At 42.5% G+C, this 19,992-nt stretch overlaps 1 protein-coding gene across 3 annotated transcripts in view; it reads right to left on the bottom strand.

Moving 5' to 3' along the window:
- Positions 1-649: 649 nt before the first annotated feature.
- Positions 650-19,992, bottom strand: part of LOC110492222 (guanine nucleotide-binding protein G(I)/G(S)/G(T) subunit beta-1) — a 59,136-nt gene continuing 39,793 nt past the window's right edge. For 2 of the 3 annotated variants that reach the window (XM_036947184.1, XM_036947186.1), the window contains exons 5-11: positions 18,273-18,336; positions 17,310-17,472; positions 14,031-14,097; positions 13,632-13,833; positions 12,934-13,150; positions 11,497-11,612; positions 650-2,525 (exon numbers count right to left, since the gene is read on the bottom strand). In XM_036947184.1, the coding sequence (XP_036803079.1) occupies positions 11,506-11,612; positions 12,934-13,150; positions 13,632-13,833; positions 14,031-14,097; positions 17,310-17,472; positions 18,273-18,336 (820 nt within the window). In that variant the 3' untranslated portion in view covers positions 650-2,525; positions 11,497-11,505. Of the gene's footprint in view, positions 2,526-9,288; positions 9,522-11,496; positions 11,613-12,933; positions 13,151-13,631; positions 13,834-14,030; positions 14,098-17,309; positions 17,473-18,272; positions 18,337-19,992 lie in introns of those variants that run through there. The other variant, XM_036947185.1, reaches the window with a different exon arrangement.

The raw sequence follows: 19,992 nt of genomic DNA, 5'->3' as shown, positions 1-19,992 counted from the left end.
AGATTTAACCACAAAGACTAGAGACGCTTTCCATGGTTCACAAAGGGCACCTGTATTGGTAGATGGGTAAACAAAAGTTGATATTGAATTTACCTTTGAGCATGGTGTAGTTATGAATTACACTTTGGATGGTGTATTAATGCAGCCAGCCACAACAAGGATAGAGGCACCCTTCTGAAATCAGTTGCCATGTTCTAATATGTGAAATGCGCATCTCCTGAGTTAGGATCGTAGGTGGTTCAACAAATGTGTCCTTAGTTTAATGCACTTACTATAAATTATTCTGCATGTGTTTGCTATAGTAAATACATATTTTTAAATATGTTTTATTGCCACATACACCGGATAGGGTGCAGTGAAATGTGTTGTTTTACTGGGTCAGCCATAGTTGGATGCCACCACTTCAGCAAATTAGGGTTAAGTGCCTTGCACAAGGGCACAGAGAACAGATTTTTCACCTTGTCTGCTCAGGTATTCGAATCAGCAACCTTTCGGTTACTGGCCCAATGCTCTAACTGCTATGCCTCAATAACTATAATGACAGTGTATTTTAAAAGTAGAAATTACAAGACTTCAATGTAATTACAATAACTAACATTTTTACTTGCATAATCACACATTTGCAGAATTAAACTCAGAACACAACAGATCATCTCAAACTGCTTTTTATTTCATCTTAAATAACAGTACATTTTAATATAGTTTCTATCTTGCAGCCAGCTTTCGGTTGTACACTGACTGACTTTAAATTTAAATACAAAAGGTGAGAAGGGAACAGCTGGGTGCAGAGATCTACAGTTATTTCATGGCAAGAAAAGGAAAAGGAATTTTATTTAATATTTCTGTATTGATTTTCTTTGTTGCCAACTCCAGGCCTAACGCACAAATACAGCACATTTTTGTACAGAATTTTGCAAAGAAAAAACAGAATGGGGGGAAAAAAATGCCACTACTGCTAAAGAAAGTGTTTACACAAGGAGGGGAACAGAAAATTCTGTCATTCAAATGCTGCAAGTTTTTTATTTTTTATTATTAAAGGACAGAAAAAAACCTGTTACAAAATGTTTATTTTCTTTGTCACTGGAATTTGTTTGCTACAGAAGGAATGAAAATGTATTTGTTCCATTTGTGTGTGCATATGTTTTAAATGTTTACATTACTTTTATCAAGGAATCCATCCCAAGAATGAATATTGTAAGACCAGGTAACCATTTGTTATGCTGTGGTGTTTGCTTCTCTCAAGTGCATAGGATTGACATTTTAATTGAATTATGTATGCACAGTAGCCAAAAACAAGATAAATACCATTGTAATGATATATTTAACAGGTTATTTTCTTAAAGAAAAACATCAAAAGGACTTAGTTCTATATGCACCTCTTTTTAAGCAATTCTACAGCATGCGATTCTAAGAGTTAACCCACCCATGGCAGAAAGCCAAAATATTTTTTATTTTATTTTTTAACTTAAAAAGCTTCATTATCATTATTTTCAAACATTGATTTATACAACATGTCATTCACAGAGTAGTTACTGCATTTCCAAGCACGGAATGGGCACCTCTGTTGAATGAAACCGGGGTAATAAGTAGAGGCCTCCCTACCCAACGAAATCACTTCTCCGGTCGCAACCACGGTCATCAAAAGGGTAACAAAACAGAAATAAAACGAAGAAAGTGAACCAATGGGTTAATCTTCATTTAATTATTCTACATTGTCGCCCAACAAAAGGTGAAGAGAATGGTTAAAATGTTGTTTGTTTTCATTTTGAAAATGAGCATTCATTATCATAAACAGAATATGCTTGGTTAGTTAACTTTTCTTGAAACATTATTCTATACATGCAAAGTTTAAATTTGTGCAAACAAACATGTGACTAAACAGAAAAAAATAAACAAATAGTGAAGTATCTTGGGACTAAATATACAGAATGGCCAGATCCTCCTGTTGGTGGCTCATGGACTCGACTCCCTGCTGAAGCTCAATTCTCTTGCCTTTTTTTCTGATGTGATTAAGATGACGATAATTTGTCATTTTTATTTCCAACCTACAAAACTTGACTCTAAACTATATCAAGACTGATAAAACAAAGCTCTCAATCCTCATTTTACCAACAGGTCACTGATCTAGTTCCCTGAACCAAAAATAAAGGTGGGGGAAAAAATAAACATGACCAAAAAGCTATCAAGAGTTAAATCACCGTTGTGTAGATTACCTTCACTCAAACCTGTGTATTGAAGATGGATTACACATTTGCATGGGGGTGAATGTATTTTCTTATGACACAATATCAGAAAATGGTCCCAGGAGGAATGCACAATTCTCTCCCCCATTCTATTCCACTGAAATTCCTCATCTTTTTAGCTGAGTGAAACAATTGTGCTCTTCTTTTAAATAAGGAGAGAATTTTTCCCTTGGTAGTTTTTGGGGGTTGGAGTCAGTTTCATGGTTTTGAGAAGATTGGATATGCAATAAAATTGAACATTTTGGAATAGTCTTCCACTGAACTTCGGAGTCCAGATGCCATCTGAAAAAAGGCGGGACACAAAGAAGAAAATGTGCATTATTGTTATTTGCAACAAAAGTACCTCCTAAAAGTGCATAGTAATTGTAGACAATTAACCTCTTAAATTTCCAAACTTAGTCATCAATGGTGAGCTACAATTCATTGTTGGCCAACTCCCATGTTCACCTCCAGGATGCAGCAGACACATTCAGACTACAGTCATGGACAAAAGTTTTGGGAATTACACAAATATTAATTTTCACAAAGTCTGTAGCCTCAGGTTGTATGATGGCAATTTACATACTCCAGAATGTTATGAAGAGTGATCAGATGAATTGCAATTAATTGCAAAGTCCCGCTTTGCCATGCAAATTAACTGAATTCCCCCCCCCCCCCCCCCAAAAAAAAAATCCACCGCATTTCAGCCCTGCCACAAAAAGACCAGCTGACATGTCAGTGATTCTCTCGTTAACACAGGGGTGAGTGTTGATGAGGACAAGGCTGGAGATCACTCTGTCATGCTGATTGAGTTTGAATATCAGACTGGAAGCTTCAAAAGGAGGATGGTGCTTGGAATCATTGTTCTTCCTCTGCCAACCATGGTTACCTGCAAAGAAACATGTGCCGTCATCATTGCTTTGCACAAAAAGGGCTTCACAGGCAAGGATATTGCTGCCAGTAAGATTGAACCTAAATCAACCATTTATTGGATCATTAAGAATTTCAAGGAGAGCGGTTCAATTGTTGTGAAGGCGGCTTCAGGGCGACCAAGAAAGTCCAGCAAGCGCCAGGACACTCTCCTAAAGTTGATTCAGCTGCTGGATCGGGGCACTACCAGTATAGAGCTTGCTCAGGAATGGCAGCAGGCAGATGTGAGTGCATCTGCACACACAGTGAGGAAAATACTTTTGGAGGATGGCCTGGTGTCAAGAAGGGCAGCAAAGAAGCCACTTCTCTCCAGGAAAAACATCAGGGACACTGATATTCTGCAAAGGTACAGGGATTGGACTGCTGAGGACTGGGGTAAAGTCATTTTCTCTGATGAATCCCTTTTCCGATTGTTTGGGGCATCCGGAAAAAAGCTTGTCCGGAGAAGACAAGGTGAACGCTACCATCAGTCCTGTGTCATGCCAACAGTAAAGCATCCTGAGACCATTCATGTGTGGGGTTGCTTCTCAGCCAAGGGAGTGGGCTCACTCACAATTTTGCCTAAGAACAGCCATGAATAAAGAATGGTATCAACACATCTTCTGAGAGCAACTTCCCCCAACCATCTAGGAACAGTTTGGTGGAGCCCCTTGCCATAAGGCAATAGTGATAACTAAGTGGCTCAGGGAACAAAACATTGATATTTTGGGTCCAGGGCCAGGAAACTCCCCAGACCTTAATCCCATTGAAAACTTGTGGTCAATCCACAAAAGGCAGGTGGACAAACAAAACCCCACAAATTCGGACAAACTCCAAGCATTGATTATGCAAGAATGGGCTGCCATCAGTCAGGATGTGGCCCAGAAGTTAATTGACAGAATGCCAGGGCGGATTGCAGAGGTCTTGAAAAAGAAGGGTCAACACTGCAAATATCGACTCTTTGCATCAACTTCATGTAATTGTCAATAAAAGCCTTTGACACTTATGAAATGCTTGTAATTATACTTCAGTATTCCATAGTAACATCTGACAAAAATATCTAAAGACACTGAAGCAGCCAACTTTGTGGAAATTAATATTTGTGTCATTCTCAAAACCTTTGGCCACGACTGTAGAGAACATAATATCCAGTACTACTAAATATATACACTCCACTCGGAAATACATTTGATCAATCTATATCCTAGCTGAGAAACGATCAACTCCGCTTCTTGTATCGAGGCGGAGTTGAGTTTTGATAACTGGTCGAGGGATTTGCTAGCAATAACATTGAGTCACCATCAGTCGATTCCTGTAAAAAAATGTCAATTCTGGAAACAGTGCCTTCAGAAAGTATACAACCTAAATTCAAAATGGATATCGATTTTTTTCCCTCTCACCCATCTACACACAATACCTTGACAGTGAAAATGTGTTTAGATATTTTAGCAAATGTACTAAAAATGTAATAAAGAAATCTCATTTATATAAGTATTCACACCCCTTTGCTATGACAGTCCAAATTGAGCACAGGTGCATCCAATTTCCTTTGATCATCCTTGAGATATTGCTACAACTTGGGAGTCCACCTGGGGCTAGGGCTGTTGCGGTGACCGTATTACTGCCACAACGGTGGTCACGAGTCATGAAGGCAGTCACGGTAATTAAGCTTCTCCAAGCTCTGGTGTTGCTCATGGTCATTAGTAATCTATTAATATATTATCACTGACATGAATGCAAAAGTATTTGGAAATCTAACATTTCAATAGGCTTTGCAATTGCATGAGAAAACAGAATGATGGCCTCTACTAAAAATAGGATCAGCTTTCTATAGGCTAGGCCTACCATATCTCATATTTTTTAAATTTAAATTAAGCACATTGCTTATTGCTCATTGCTGTCATGAAAATAAACTACGCGAAAAGCGTCCATTTGCTATTTAAGTGCACAGATGACATGTATTTTGTCCCTCTGTCCCTGTTTTGATACAGGTGCATGATAATGGTCAATTCTAAATTAAAACAAATTTCACACATTATTTAGTATATGTAAAGACAATACATTTAAAAAAATTGTCTGATGGGTGACAATATAAGCTTATCACTTGTGAATGATGACCAGCATAAGAAACAATGCCTTTTTTTGCAACTTTGGGTCCTAGTCGAAAAAATATGGAACTACCAAGACTCTGGCCATCTGACCAAACTGAGCAACCGGGCAAGAAGGACTTTGGTTAGGGATGTAGCCAAGAACCCAAGATGGGAGAGCGGCCAGACAGAAGCCACCCAGGAGAAAAAGGCAAATGACAGCACACCTGGAGTTTACAAAAAGGCCTGTGAAAGACTCATAAGCACAACGCAAAATATTATGTGGGTTGATAACAAAAAATAAAACTGTCCTTTTTGCAAAGCACTATGTCTAGAAAAAGAAATGGCACAGCGCATCACCCGTCTAACACCATCCCTACCGCATGGTGGCAGCATCATGCTATGGGGAAGCTTTTCAGCAGCAGGGACTGGGAGACTGGTAAGAACTGAGAGAACAATGAATGGAGACAAATATAGGCAAATCCTTGATGAGAACCTGCCTCAGAGTGCAACGGACCTTAGACTGAGGCAAAGATTTACATTCCAACAGGACATGCATACAGCCAAAGCAACGCGGAATGGCTTCAGAACAAAAATGTTGAAGTCCTTGACTTGAATCCCATTGAAGACTGCTTTTCACCGCCGCTCCCCATCTAACTTAAGAGTTTGATCAAATCAGCAAGGAAGAATGGGAGAAAATCCCCACATCCAGATGTGCAAAGCTGATACACTCAAAAAAAAAAAACTGTAATCACCAAAGGTGCTCTTACAAAGTCTTGAACACTTATGTAAATGAGATGTTTGTGTTTAATTTTCAAAATATTAGCAAACATTTATAAAAACATGTTTTCACTTTGTTATTATGGGGTATTATGTGTGTATGATCTTTTAATGGCGTCAGACCGAGGCTCTGCATCTGTCCTCGTGCTCCTGGACCTTAGTGCTGCTTTTGATACCATCGACCACCACATTCTTTTGGAGAGATTGGAAACCCAAATTGGTCTACACGGACAAGTTCTGGCCTGGTTTAGATCTTATCTGTCGGAAAGATATAAATTTGTCTCTGTGGATGGTTTGTCCTCTGACAAATCAACTGTACATTTCGGTGTTCCTCACGGTTCCGTTTTAGGACCACTACTGTTTTCACTATATATTGTACCTCTTGGTGATGTCAGTCGGAAACATAATGTTATCTTTCACTGCTAATGTTATCTGACACAGCTGTACATTGATGAAACACGGTGAAGGCCCAGAATTGCCCTCCCTGGAAGCCTGTGTTTCAGACATAAGGAAGTGGGTGGTGACAAATATTATACTTTTAAAGTCAGACAAAACAGAGATGCTTGTTCTAGGTGCCAAGAAACAAAGAGATATTCTGTTGAATCTGACAATTAATCTTGATTGGTGTGCAGTCTCAAATAAAACTATGAAGGACCTCGGCGTTACTCTGGACCCTGATCTCTCTTTTCAAACATATCAAGACTGTTTGAAGGACAGCTTTTTTCCAACTATGTAAAATTGCAAAAATCAGAAACTTTGTCCAAAAATGATGCAGAAAAATTAAGCCATGCTTTTGTCACTTCTAGGTTAGACTACTGCAATGCTCTACTTTCCGGCTAGCCGGATAAAGCACTAAATACACTTCAGTTAGTGCTAAACATGGCTGCTAGAATCTTGACTAGAACCAAAAAATGTATTATGTATGTATAAATGTATAGAACCAAAAAAATATTACTCCAGTGCTAGCCTCTCTACACTGGCTTTCTGTTTAGGCAAGGGCTGGTAAGGTTTTACTGCTAACCTACAAAGAATTACACGGGCTTGCTCCTACCCATCTTTACGATTTGGTCCTGCCGTACATTTGTACGCTACGGTCACAAGACGCAGGCCTCCTTACTGTCCCTAGAATTTCTAAGCAAACAGCTGGAGGCAGGGCTTTCTCCTATAGAGCTCCATTTTTATGGAATGGTCTGCCTACCCATGTGAGAGACGCAGACTCGGTCGCAACCTTTAAGTCTTTATTTACGACTCATCTCTTCAGTAGGTCATATGATTGAGTGTAGTCTGACCCAGGAGTGTGAAGGTGAACGGAAAGGCACTGGAGCAACGAACCGCCCTTGCTGTCTCTGCCTGGCCTGTTTCCCTCTCCACTGGGATTCTCTGCCTCTAACCCTATTACAGAGGCTAAGTCACTGGCTTACTGGTGCTCTTCCATGCTGTCCCTAGGAGGGGTGCGTCACTTGAGTGGGTTGAGTCACGTGATCTTCCTGTCCGGTTTGGCGCTGTGCCGTGGCAGAGATCTTTGTGGGCAATACTCTGCCTTGTCTCAGGATGGTAAGTTGGTGGTTGAAGATATCCCTCTAGCGGTGTGGGGGCTGTGCTTTGGCAAAGTAGGTGGGGTTATATCCTGCCTGTTTGGCCCTGTCCGGGGGTATTGTCGGGCTTGGCCACAGTGTCTCCCGACCCCTCCTTTCTCAGCCTCCAGTATATATGCTGCAGTAGTTTATGTGTCATGGGGCTAGGGTCAGTCTTATATCTGGAGTATTTATCCTGTCTTATCCGGTGTCCTGTGTGAATTTAAGTATGCTCTCTCTCTCTCTGAGGACCTGAACCCTAGGACCATGCCTCAGGACTACCTGGCATGATGACTCCTTGCTGTCCCCAGTCCACCTGGCCATGTTGCTGCTCCAGTTTCAACTGTTCTTCCTGCGGCTATGGAACCCTGACCTGTTCACCGGACGTGCTACCTGTCCCAGACCTGCTGTTTTCAATTATCTAGAGACAGCAGGAGCGGTAGAGATACTCTGAATGATAGGTGATGAAAAGCCAACTGACATTTACTTCTGGCCTTTCTAGGAAGTTTTTCCTAGCCATTGTGCTTCTACACCTGCACTGCTTGCTGTTTTAGGCTGGGTTTCTGTACAGCACGTTGTGACATCAGCTGATGTAAGAAGGGCTTTATAAATAAATTTGATTTGTATATGTGTAAAATACAAATCTATCCCATTTGAATTCAGATTGTAACAAAATTTGGAATAAGTCAATGGGTATGAATACTTTCTGAAAGCACTGTACCTATGTTTGTCCGGTACAACTGCTGCTCCTGTGTGGGTGCTGAAATCTATACTTATATATATTTTTTTATTGAATACAACCACCAACTCATCTCAGGGCAAATGTGCAGACTTAAATCGGTCCGTTCTATCTGGGGTCCTTGGGATGTCCCTACTAGAAGAGGTCGACCGATTAAATTAGCACGGCCAATTAATTAGGGCCAATTTCAAGTTCATATAACAAATCGGTAATCAGCCTTTTTGGACGCTGATTATGGACTATTTCGTTGCAATCCACGGGGAGACTGCGTGGCAGGCTGACCACCCATTAAGCGAGTGCAGCATCAAAAGGACCTTGTGTATGCAAGGAGCCATGGTAAGTTGCTAGCTAACAAACTTCTTATAAAAAAAAACGATCAATCTTCACATAATCACTAGTTAACTACACATGGTTGATGATATTACTAGGTTAACTAGCTTGTTTTGCGTTGTATATAATCAATCAATTATTTAAACCAAATTGAACATGTTTCATTAATTATTTGAGACTAAATTGATATGTTAAAATAAGTGTTCATTGTTCATTCAGTATTGCTGTAATTGTTGTTACAAAAATATATATAAAAAATTATTCAATCTTCCGATTAATCGGTATTGGCTTTTTTTGGTCCTCCAATAATCGGTATAGGCGTTGAAAAATCATAATTTGTCGGCCTCTAGTCCCTACCCTAAACCTTAACCCTTACCTTGACAACTTTAAATTTAAATTGAGTTGGGACGTCCCAAGGATCCGGGATGGCACGGACCCAATTGAATCTCAGCATACGTAGTACAAGCAACCCAAATGAGGAAGACGTTGGTGGATGTATTGGGCTCCCGAGTGGCTCAGCAGTCTAAGGCACTGCATCTCAGTGCTAGAGGCGTCACTACAGACCATGGTTCGATTCCAGGCTGTATCACAACCGGAGAATATCTTAACAGACTTGCCTGGTTAAATATATATCACACACACATACATACATTCACTAAAAGCTTTTATTAAAAGTATGAAGGACCACAGTTGTACAGGACAAACATAGGTACAGTAAGCGGTTATAGAATTGACATTTTTACAAGAGTCAACTGATTGTGACTCAATGTTGTTGCTAGCAAATCCCATGACCAGTTATCAAAACTCAACTTCGCCTCGATATAACAGAGCTGACATTTCCTCAGCTATCTTCATCCAAGTTAAACTGGTACATGGTTCCCTATAGAGAAACCCATTTTATCCATCAACTGACAGACTGCATTCTCAGACTGCATTCCCACTTTATGAAGTGCAACTACATGGCATCTTTACTTGTTGGTGTTACATGTGAATACACAGTAACTCATTTGAAACCACAGGCTACTTGTCCAGTTTACATTCAGTATAATTATAGTTTCATATAGCGTATCTGCATAGTGTTCAGCGAGTAATTATCTCATTCTGGTTACTGACATAGCTGTACAGGAACTAGATGGCATTTATAGAGGAACTATAGGACATAATGAAACAAATCAGGAGAAACAGAGCAAGTACAAATACATTAGTATTCAACTCAACCATGCATTCATGCCTTACTTTACGGTGTCTATGTTACTGTAAATCATATTGAGATGTTTATATGCACTGAAGTTAAAGTCCCCCTCCAGATATTTTGCAACCTTTCCAGTTGAAAAATTATATCCAGAGTAGAACCACAGCAATATACACATATTACATTTAAAGGGATACTTGGCAATGAAGCCCTTTATTTACTTCACCTGAGTCAGATTAACTTGTGGATACAGTTATGTCTTTGCATGCAGTTTGAAGGAAGTTCCTAACTAGCACCAGCTCAATTGTTAACGTTAGCGCAGACTGGAAGTCTATGGATATCTGCTAGCATGCTAGCATATACCCATTAACTTCCAGTCATTGAGCTAATGCTAGGTAGCATTGGCTAGCGAAACTACCTCTAACTTCCTTCATACTGGACACCGAGACATACACTACATTACCAAATGTATGTGGACACCTTCGAGGAGTTGATCCCCCCTTTGCTGCTATAACAGCCTCCACTCTTCTGGGAAGGGTTTCCACTAGATGTTGGAACATTGCTGCGGGGACTTGTATCTATTCAGCCACTAGAGCATTAGTGAGGCCGGGCACTGATTTTGGGCGATTAGGCCTGGCTCGCAGTCAGTGTTCCAATTCATCCCAAAGGTGTTCGATGGGGTTAAAGTCAGGGCTCTGTGCAGGCCAGTCAAGTTCTTCCACACCAAACTTGACAAATAATTTCTGTATGGACCTCACTTTGTGCACAGGGGGCATTGTCATGCTGAAACAAGAAAGGGTCTTCCCACAAAGTTGGAAGCACAGAAATTTCATAGAATGTCATTGTATGCTGTAGTGTTGATTTCTAGTCACTGGAACATAAGGGCCTAGCCCGAACCATAAAAAACAGCCCGAGAACATTATTCCTCCTCCACCACACTTTACAGTTGGCACTAGGCAGATGGTGACACGTGATTAATCACTCCAGAGAACGTGATGTCACTTCTCCAGAGTCCAATGGCGGTGAGCTTTACACCACTCCAGCCGACGCTTGGCATTGCGCATGGTGATCTTAGGCTTGTGGTGCGGCTGCTTGGCCATGGAAACCCATTTCATGAAGCTCCCGACAAACAGTTACAGTGCTGACGTTGCTTCCAGAGGCAGTTTGGAACTCGGTGGTGTGTTGCAACGGAGGACAGACGTTCTGTTAGCTTGTGTGGCCTACCACTTCGCGGCTGAGCCCTTGTTACTCCTAGTCATTTCCACTTCACAATAACAGCACCTACAGTTGACCAGGGAAGCTCTAGCAGGGCAGAAATTTGACATGCTGACTTGATGGAAAGGTGGCATCCTACAAAGATGCCACATTGAAAGTCACTGAGCTCTTCAGTATGGGCCATTCTGCCAATGTTTGTCTATGGAGATTGCATGGCTGTGTGCTTGATTTTATATACCTGTCAGCAATGGGTGTGGCTGAAAGAGCAAATTCCACTAATTTGAAGGGGTGTCCACATACTTTCGTATATAGAGTGTACATAAAAAAATACCGAAGTATCCCTTTAAGCATCAATAAATAAATGTGGAGCAAATCAGCAATATATCTTAGAGTGCCATGGCATGTCGGGCACACTTGTGGTGGAAGGGCGGCTACGCTGTGCAGTTACCTTCAGACTCTAGTTCCAGATCTTGAGGAAGCTGTCCCAGGACCCTGTTGACACGGCCATGCCGTCATCAGTTACACCCAAGCAGCTGACACGGTTGTCATGTCCAGCCAGCACACCTAGGGACAGAGCAGGGTCAGCGGTTAGAAGTCAGGCCATGATATATCACAACACACTTAGCCAACGCCACTCTATAAAAGATTCCATTAAAGACGTGGCTGTGTACCAGTTCTATTCTGTTGTATATCGGTAAACTCAGTTACTAGAAAATGTTGCTAGTACAAGTGTGTGTGTGTGTGTGTGTGTGTGTGTGTGTGTGTGTGTGTGTGTGTGTGTGGCAGACCCATCCCATCTCTTATCCAGACCACATATGTAATCAATAGAACTGAGCAATTCATGCCTCTGTGGGACCAGATCAACTGCTGGAGCAAGCAAAACAGCAGGGGCTTCATCCACAAACCCTGCTGCTGTACAAACTAGCCTTCACTTGTACAATGGCTGTCATGGATTTAACAATGAAAACTCCCTCTAGCCAATGCTTACATCAGTCCTATGCTTTTGAATCGATGACAGGAAGTCTAAGTGCTCAATTCTGGAAAAGGGTGGATAATTGGGAATTCTCCTGTTCAATCTGCTTTATATATTGTCTAGTAATGCTGCATGTATGAAGTATCCCTGCTGTGCTTGAGGAACTAGCCTGGCTACAAAACTGATCAATTGCGTGGCTGCAGACAGTACCACCGATGTGCTCAACTAAAGTAACCCTGCTGTCATCTGATACCTATTGAACCCCAGTAATTTCTGTACCACAGAGACCACTAGGTGCTCTAAATCAATGTCCCTCAGGGACTCCCCACATCTAGTCCATTTCAACCCACCCCCCCTCCACCAGCCCTGGCTCCACTAGCTACATTCCACCCTGTTCCACTACAGGGAGCTGTACGGGCCTACAGCATTTTGGCTGATGACGTCAAATATATGTGTACAGCCTTCGCAATAACATCAGGAACCTAGCTTGACCACTGTACTGTACTCCACTGTACTGTCGTCATCATGGTGGCCTCAAAGTATGATTTAACATTTTTTTAATAAAATGTATTTTACCTTTATTTAACTTGGCAAGTCAGTTAAGAACAAATTCTTATTTTCAATGACGGCCTAGGAACTGCCTTGTTCAGGGGCAGAACGACAGATTTGTACCTTGTCAGCTCGGGGATTTGAACTTGCAACCTTTCGGTTACTAGTCCAACGCTCTGTCCAACGCTCTAACCACTAGGCTTACGCTGCCGCCCCAATGATGAGGTGGCCCATAGATTTAGGGTCGGTTATTAAACATCCCCCCCCCCCCCCCCCCATTAAGGTTTGGGAGTACTGTGCACTGATCCAAGATCTGTGATTTGGGTGTTTTTTAAAAACCCCTCACACCCGCCCGCTGGTCACCTGCACGGTCAGCCTTGAGGCTATCCCACACGTTGCAGTTGAAGTCGTCGTAGCCGGCAAGCAGCAGGCGGCCGCTCTTGGAGAACGCCACTGAGGTGATGCCACAGATGATGTTGTCATGGGAGTAGACCATCAGCTCCTGGTCGGCGCGCAGATCAAAGAGCCTGCAGGTTGCGTCGTCTGAGCCCGTGGCAAAGGCGTTACCATTGGGGAAGAACTGGAAGGGACGGGAAAGAGAGGGGGAGATGGTATGAGGTTAGGTCTGATATCTTCCTCATCGCTCTACGTACGGTGTATGTGTCTGTGTAATGAGCTAGTGCATAATGGTTGCCATGGCATTATCAAGGTGGGTGCTACACATTGGTATTGACTTCACCCTTTCATAATGTAAAGTGCTTGGTATTGACCAAGTGACCATCCATACAAAATACACAAGGGACAATAGATACAGATGCAGCATGTCCACATTCACGCTTCTACACGTATCAGAATCCACCCTTAAGCATGCTAGTGTATATACAATGTCCGTATTGAAGTCTATGTCTGAATGCAAAAGAAAACCCCTGACGTGGTAGGCCTTCTGACGGAAAGCTAGTGACAAAAGATACTGACGCCGTAGGTTAGAGTGTGCGGCTCCATTTTGAATGGAAGTGTAGCTACACAGGTTGACCGGTGGTCGGATCGTGTGATTGGCTTACGCAGATGGCATTAATGTCCGACTCGTGCCCGGTGAAGGTTTGTCGGCACATTCCTTCTCTGATGTCCCAGAGCTTGGCGGAAGCGTCACACGCCCCGGACACAAACAGCCGCGTGTCGGGCGCAAGCGACAGGCTCATGACATCGCCAGTGTGGCCGGCGAACGTGGTCGTCTGCATGCCCGTCTCAATGTCCCAGAGAGCACTGAGGGAAGGAGAGGCAGGGAGAAAAATAAAAAGTTTGAGGCGTTTGGAGTGACTGTTTTTCCACCATACTCTTGGGATGCATTCAGATATTCGCCGTTGCGTTTAACCTCAATTTTAACAAACAGTGTAGAGCTGGCATATCCACTCAATGAACATGGGAAGGGGGAGGCAGGCAGGCACAGTTCCCACACTCACCATGAGGTATCTCCAGAGCTGGTGACGATCTTGGTGTCATCCACGAAGCGACAGCAGGACAAGTAACCTGGAGGCCACAGCAGAATTAAGTCAGTCATCAGACATGATTTGATTTGAGACAGTCAGCACTGAGAAGCAGTCACAAAACAGGGGAAATGGTTTAAAGATACAAGGAGGAACTACATTACAGGCCTTGACCCAGTATGTACGTTATATAGGCCTTACCACCAAAAGGGTACAATATAAATGAAGACTATAGGAAATGAACGTGCGCAAGTACAACAGAACCCACTCAATAACACAAACATAACTTTTCACAGTGAGCTGACAGACATGGGTCCTGTCATGTGAGACTAAAATCACAGTGGTATTGAAAGCATTCAAGACTTCCAAGGCACTGGTTAATAAATAAAACATATTGTGCATAAACAATACCAGTCTTGTAAAGTGGTGGTTAACCATGGTCTATCATGTGTCACAGGTGAGCTAGCTGTGTGTGTTTGCATGTACAGCGCCTTTAGAAAATACTCGCACCCCTCGACTTTTACCACATTGTGTTGTTACAGCCCGAATTTAAAATGGATTATATTTAGATATGGGGTAGGCCAGGGACAACAAATAATGTCAAAGTGGAAAAGTGGAAGTTTGTCAACATTTTTACAAATCAATTAAAAATGAAAACACTGAAATGTTTTGAGTCAATAAGTATTCAACCCCGTTATCATGGCAAGTCTAAATACAGTGTATTCGGAAAGCATTCAGACCCCTTCACCTTTTCCACATTTTGTTACTTTACAGCCTTATTCTAAAATGGATTACATAAATGTTTTATGATAAACACACAACACCCGATAATGACAAAGCGAAAACAGGTTAAGAAAAAACCCTGAAATACCTTATTTACATAAGTATTCAGACCCTTTGCTATGAGACTCGAAATTGAGCTCCGGTGCAACCTGTTTCCATTGATCAACCTTGAGACGTTTAAACAACTTGGAGTCCACCTGTGGTAAATTCAATTGATTGGACATAATCTAGAAAGGCACACGTGTCTATTTAAGGCCCCACAGTTGACAGTGCACGTCAGAGGAAAAACCAAGCCATGAGGTCGAAGGAATTGTCCGTAGAGCTCCGAGACAGGATATTGTCGAGGCACAGATCTGAGGGAGGGTAGCAAAACATTTATGCAGTATTTAAGGTCCAAGAAAACAGTGGAATCGATCATTCTTAAATGGAAGAAGTTTGGAACAACCATGACTCTTCCTAGAGCTGCCTGCCCAGCAAAACTGGGCAATAGGGGGAGAAGGGCATTGGTCACAGAGGGGATCAAGAACCCAATGGTCACTCCGACAGAGCTCCAGAGTTCCTCTGTGGAGATGGGAGAACCTTCCAGAAGGACAACCATCCCCGCAGCACTTCACCAATCAGGCCATTATGGTAGAGTGGCAAGACAGAAGCCACTCCTCAGTAAAAAGGCAGGACAGCACGCTTGGAGTTTCCCAAAACGCACCTAAATACTCTGACAATGAGAAATAAGATTCTCAGGTCTGATGAAACCAAGCTTGAACCCTTTGGCCTGAATGCAAATCATCACATCTGGAGGAAATCTGGCACAATCCCTACGGCGAAGCATGGTGGTGGCAGCATCATGCTGTTGGAATGTTTTTCAGCAGCAGGGACTGCGAGACTAGTCAGGATCGAGGGAATGCGTAACGTAGCAAAGTACAGAGATCCTTGAAGTCCTGAGCTCTTTGGAGCAGGACCTCAGACTGGGGCGAAGGTTCACCTTCCAACAGGACAACAACCCTAAGCACACAGCCAAGACAAGGCAAGAGTGGCTTAGGGACATGTCTCTGAATGTCCTCGAATGGCCCAGCCAGAACCCGGACTTGAACTTGATCGAACATCTCTGGAGAGACCTAAAAATAGCTGTGCAGCGATTCTCCCCATCCAACCTGACAGAGCTTGAGAGGATCTGCAGAGAAGAATGGGAGAAACTCCCAAAATACAGGTGTGTCAAGTTCGAAGCATCATACCCAAGAGAACTCGAGGTTTTAATCACTGCCAAAAGTGCTTCAACAAAGTACTGAGTAAAGGGTCTGAATACTTATGTAAATCAGTTTTAGATTTTTTTTAATACATTTGCAAAAATGTCTAAAATAGTTGTTTGACTGGTCATTATGGGGTATTGTGTGTAGATTGATGAGGGAAAAAACTATTTAATCCGTTTTAGAATAAGGCTGTAACGTAACCAAATTGGGAAAAGGGGACTGAATACTTTCCAAATGCACTAAGTTTAGGAGTAAAAATGTGCTTAACAAGTCACATAAGTTTCATGGACTCACTGTGTGCAATAAGTGTTTAACATGATTTTTTAATGACTACCTCATGTCTGTACCTCACATATACAATTGTCTGTAAGGCCCCGCAGTCGAGCAGTGAATTTAAAACAGATTCACCAAAGACCAGGGAGGTTCTCCAATGCCTCGCAAAGGACATCTATTGGAAGATAGGTTAAATATATATATTTTTTAAAGCAGACATTGAATTTCCCTTTGAGCATTGTGTATCAATACACCCAGTCAAAGGCGTACTTCCTAACTCAGTTGCCAGAGAGGAAGGAACACCGCTCAGGGATTTCAACAAGAGGCCAATTGCAGTGCAATTGTGTCCGATTACAATTTTGACTTAAATCTACTTGAAATCCTATGGCAAGACCTGAAAATGATCAATGATCAACAACCAATTTAACAGATCTTGTAGAATTTTGAACATAATAATAGGCAAATACTGCACAATCCAGGTGTGGAAAAGGCAACGACTTACCCAGAAAGACTAACAGCTGTAAACATTGCCAAAAGGTGCTTCTACAAAAAGTGTGAATACTTTTGTAAAGTAGATTTTTTTTCATTTTTTTTTTCTTCAATAAATTAGAACATTTCTGTAAAAATATGTTTTCACTTTGTCACTATGGGTTATTGCGTGTAGATGGGTGAGGGAAAAATATATATACATTTGAACCATTTTGAACACAGGCTGTATCAACAATGTGGACTAAATCAAGGGGTATGAATACTTTGTAGGCTGTGTGTGTGTGTGTGTGTGTGTGTGTGTGTGTGTGTGTGTGTGTGTGTGTGTGTGTGTGTGTGTGTGTGTGTGTGTGTGTGTGTGTGTGTGTATATACATACACACACATTCACACATATACACACACATATTCACACATATACACACACCACACACAGGTAGCCTTGTGGAAACTAGGCGTGACTATCGTACCTGTGTGTCCGGCCAGCTCACGGCTGACACGCACGTTCCCCTCGCGGGTCTTGAGGTTGTAGATGGAGCAGACGTTGTCCAGGCCTCCGCAGGCCACGTAGTTCCCAGAGGGGGCGTAAGCGCAAGTCATCACCCAGGAGGAGCGCAGCGGGATGGCGTGGACCTGAGGGAGACCAGGCGGGCAGAGTTAGAGGGAGCATGGCTCTGGGACTGATTGACTCCTGCAAGGACCACATTTACTAGGTAGCCAAGCTTATATCATACACTACATGACCCAAAGTATGTGGACACCTGCTCGAACATCTCAATCCAAAATCATTGGCATTAATATGGAGCTGGTCCCCCCCTTTGCTGCTATAACAGCCTCCACTCTTCTGGGAAGGCTTTCCACTAGATGTTGGAACATTGCTGCGAGGACTTTATAGTGAGGTTAGGCACTGATGTTGAGCGATTAGGCCTGGCTCGCAGTGGGCGTTCTAATTGACCCCAAAGTTGTTTGATGGGATTGAGGTCAGGGTTCTATGCAGGCCAGTCAGGTTCTTCCACACCGATCACGACAAGCCATTTCTGTACGGACCTCACTTTGTACACGGGGGCATTGTCATACTGAATAACTAACATGTTGGAAACATGGCACCCTGGCAGCACTGAAAGTCACAGAGCTCTTCAGTAAGGCCATTCTACTGCCAATGTTTTTCTATGACGTTTGCATGGCTGTGCGCTCAATTTTTATACACCAGTCAGCAACGGGTGTAGCTGAAATAGCCGAATCCACTAATTTGGAGGTGTGTCCGCAAACTCTTGTGTATATATAGAGTATGTCACATATACTGGATATCATCCTATGTCACAGTCATGAAACAAATGGTGGAAAACTTACATTTTTTTGTCTTTAGGTTAAAAAGAAAATGCATTCAAATGTGATAGATTCCTTTTAATTCTTCAAGATGTGGCCAGCCTTACCTTGTTTGTGGTGTAGCTATCCCAAATAATGAGTTTACCATCCTGGGAGGCACTGACTAAAAGCCTATGGGGAAAAAGGAGAGCAATGATTAAACCAGTGAACATAGGGTGGAACCATGTGTTGCATTTTAGGGGCGGTGTGGTTTCCAGGCGCTTTCATGGCCGGGGAGCATCTTGCTGCTATCTGGGCGAATCAAAAACAGAGTCGCCACGGAAGCCAGCACCCGATGCAGAGGTTGGGGCACATTGGCTCCCTTTGGACCTGCTCAGCTTATGCAAATCCTACCTACCTGAGGCGCACAGTAATAAACACATGCTAACACACACACACACACACACTAACACACCCACCACTGTACTCTACAACATCCCCATCATCATAATAGGACATGGCAACTTTGTAAACAATTCATTTTGACCCGGCACTTATTTGAAACTGGAATTTATTTGCTGAAATCTGGGATGTTGCCTGGGTATTAAAAAAAGGGACCGGCGGCTATTTGAGAGAGTGCATTTAATTGAAGTTATACGGTGTAAGAATGTATTAACGCCTATATTATGGATGTGGTGGGTGTCAAAATGCAAGAGGGTTAAAAAAGAGAAAGCTGCTAGCTTTAGCTCTGGCAGTAATTAGAGTCATACACTTCCTGTCTATGTGGTTAGAAATCATGTGCTGTTAGTGGAGGCCGATGAAATCCATCTTACAGCTTATGTAACAGTGACAACACAGCCTTCGTGAACCTCCGGTACACTTGCCTTACAACTCTTGCACATTAAACTGTTGACTGTTGCTTGTCGAAGTAGCGCGTTTGGGGGGAGATTATGTTAATGTCTAAAATAATTAAGCTCGTGTGGATTTATTTTTTTGCTTTTGGGAGGGTTGTGAAAGAATGTTGACTTTGAACCAAGTTGTGTGTGTCAGTGTCCACTCTGTTTCTCCAGAGAGTGAGTAAAATGCTTAATGGAGATTGCAGCGCATTATCTAACCTTTTAAACACACCTGCAATAAAAGCAGGAGTGGAAAACATTAACTAGCTCTCTTCTGCTAGCTTAGCCCCGGTCCGTTCACTTGTATTTACTTATTACACATTGGCATTTGGATTACTTCTGCTTTTCCATTAGGCTACCGCATCTCGACGCAGATGGAGGCATTCCAAGTGACTGTTGAGGCTTTGTTGTGAATGAAAAACAAACAAATGGAATCAGAGATGTACCTTGTTGACGGCGTTTGACAAATACTAAATATTGTCTGCTGCGTTGCACAACCTGAAAGGCAGCAGTTAAAACTCACTGTCCAAGATAATCCTGGTAGTAGGTAACTGGACATGAGATGGTTTGGTGATTGACAGACTGTCTCGTTGAGGGTCATCATTGAGGGGGTTGGGTGAGAGACTGGGACTCTCGCTTTAGAAGGCGTTCCTCTTCACTAAGTCTATGGTTTATAAATCCATGGTGTAAACCTGAAGGAGTCCTGGGCTCATATTCATAAACCCTCACAGAGTAGGAGTGCTGACTTATGGTCAGGTTGGCCTTTTCAGACCAATGAAACGTACAATGAAAACAATAACGGACATGTTGACCTGATCCTAGATCAGCACTCCCACTCTGACAAACACATTGGGCACAATTCAGACTTAGGAAATGTACGCCTTTGCTACGTACTTCTCAGTAGTTCGTATTCAGACTTACCTTATACAGGTGTGTAACAGGTTTTACAGGC

Source organism: Oncorhynchus mykiss, chromosome 16 (genome assembly GCF_013265735.2).
Source record: "Oncorhynchus mykiss isolate Arlee chromosome 16, USDA_OmykA_1.1, whole genome shotgun sequence".
NCBI classification, from domain to species: Eukaryota; Metazoa; Chordata; class Actinopteri; order Salmoniformes; family Salmonidae; genus Oncorhynchus; species Oncorhynchus mykiss.
The sequence above is the reverse complement of the archived record's forward strand: the minus strand, read 5'-3'. Positions and strand labels throughout refer to the sequence as shown.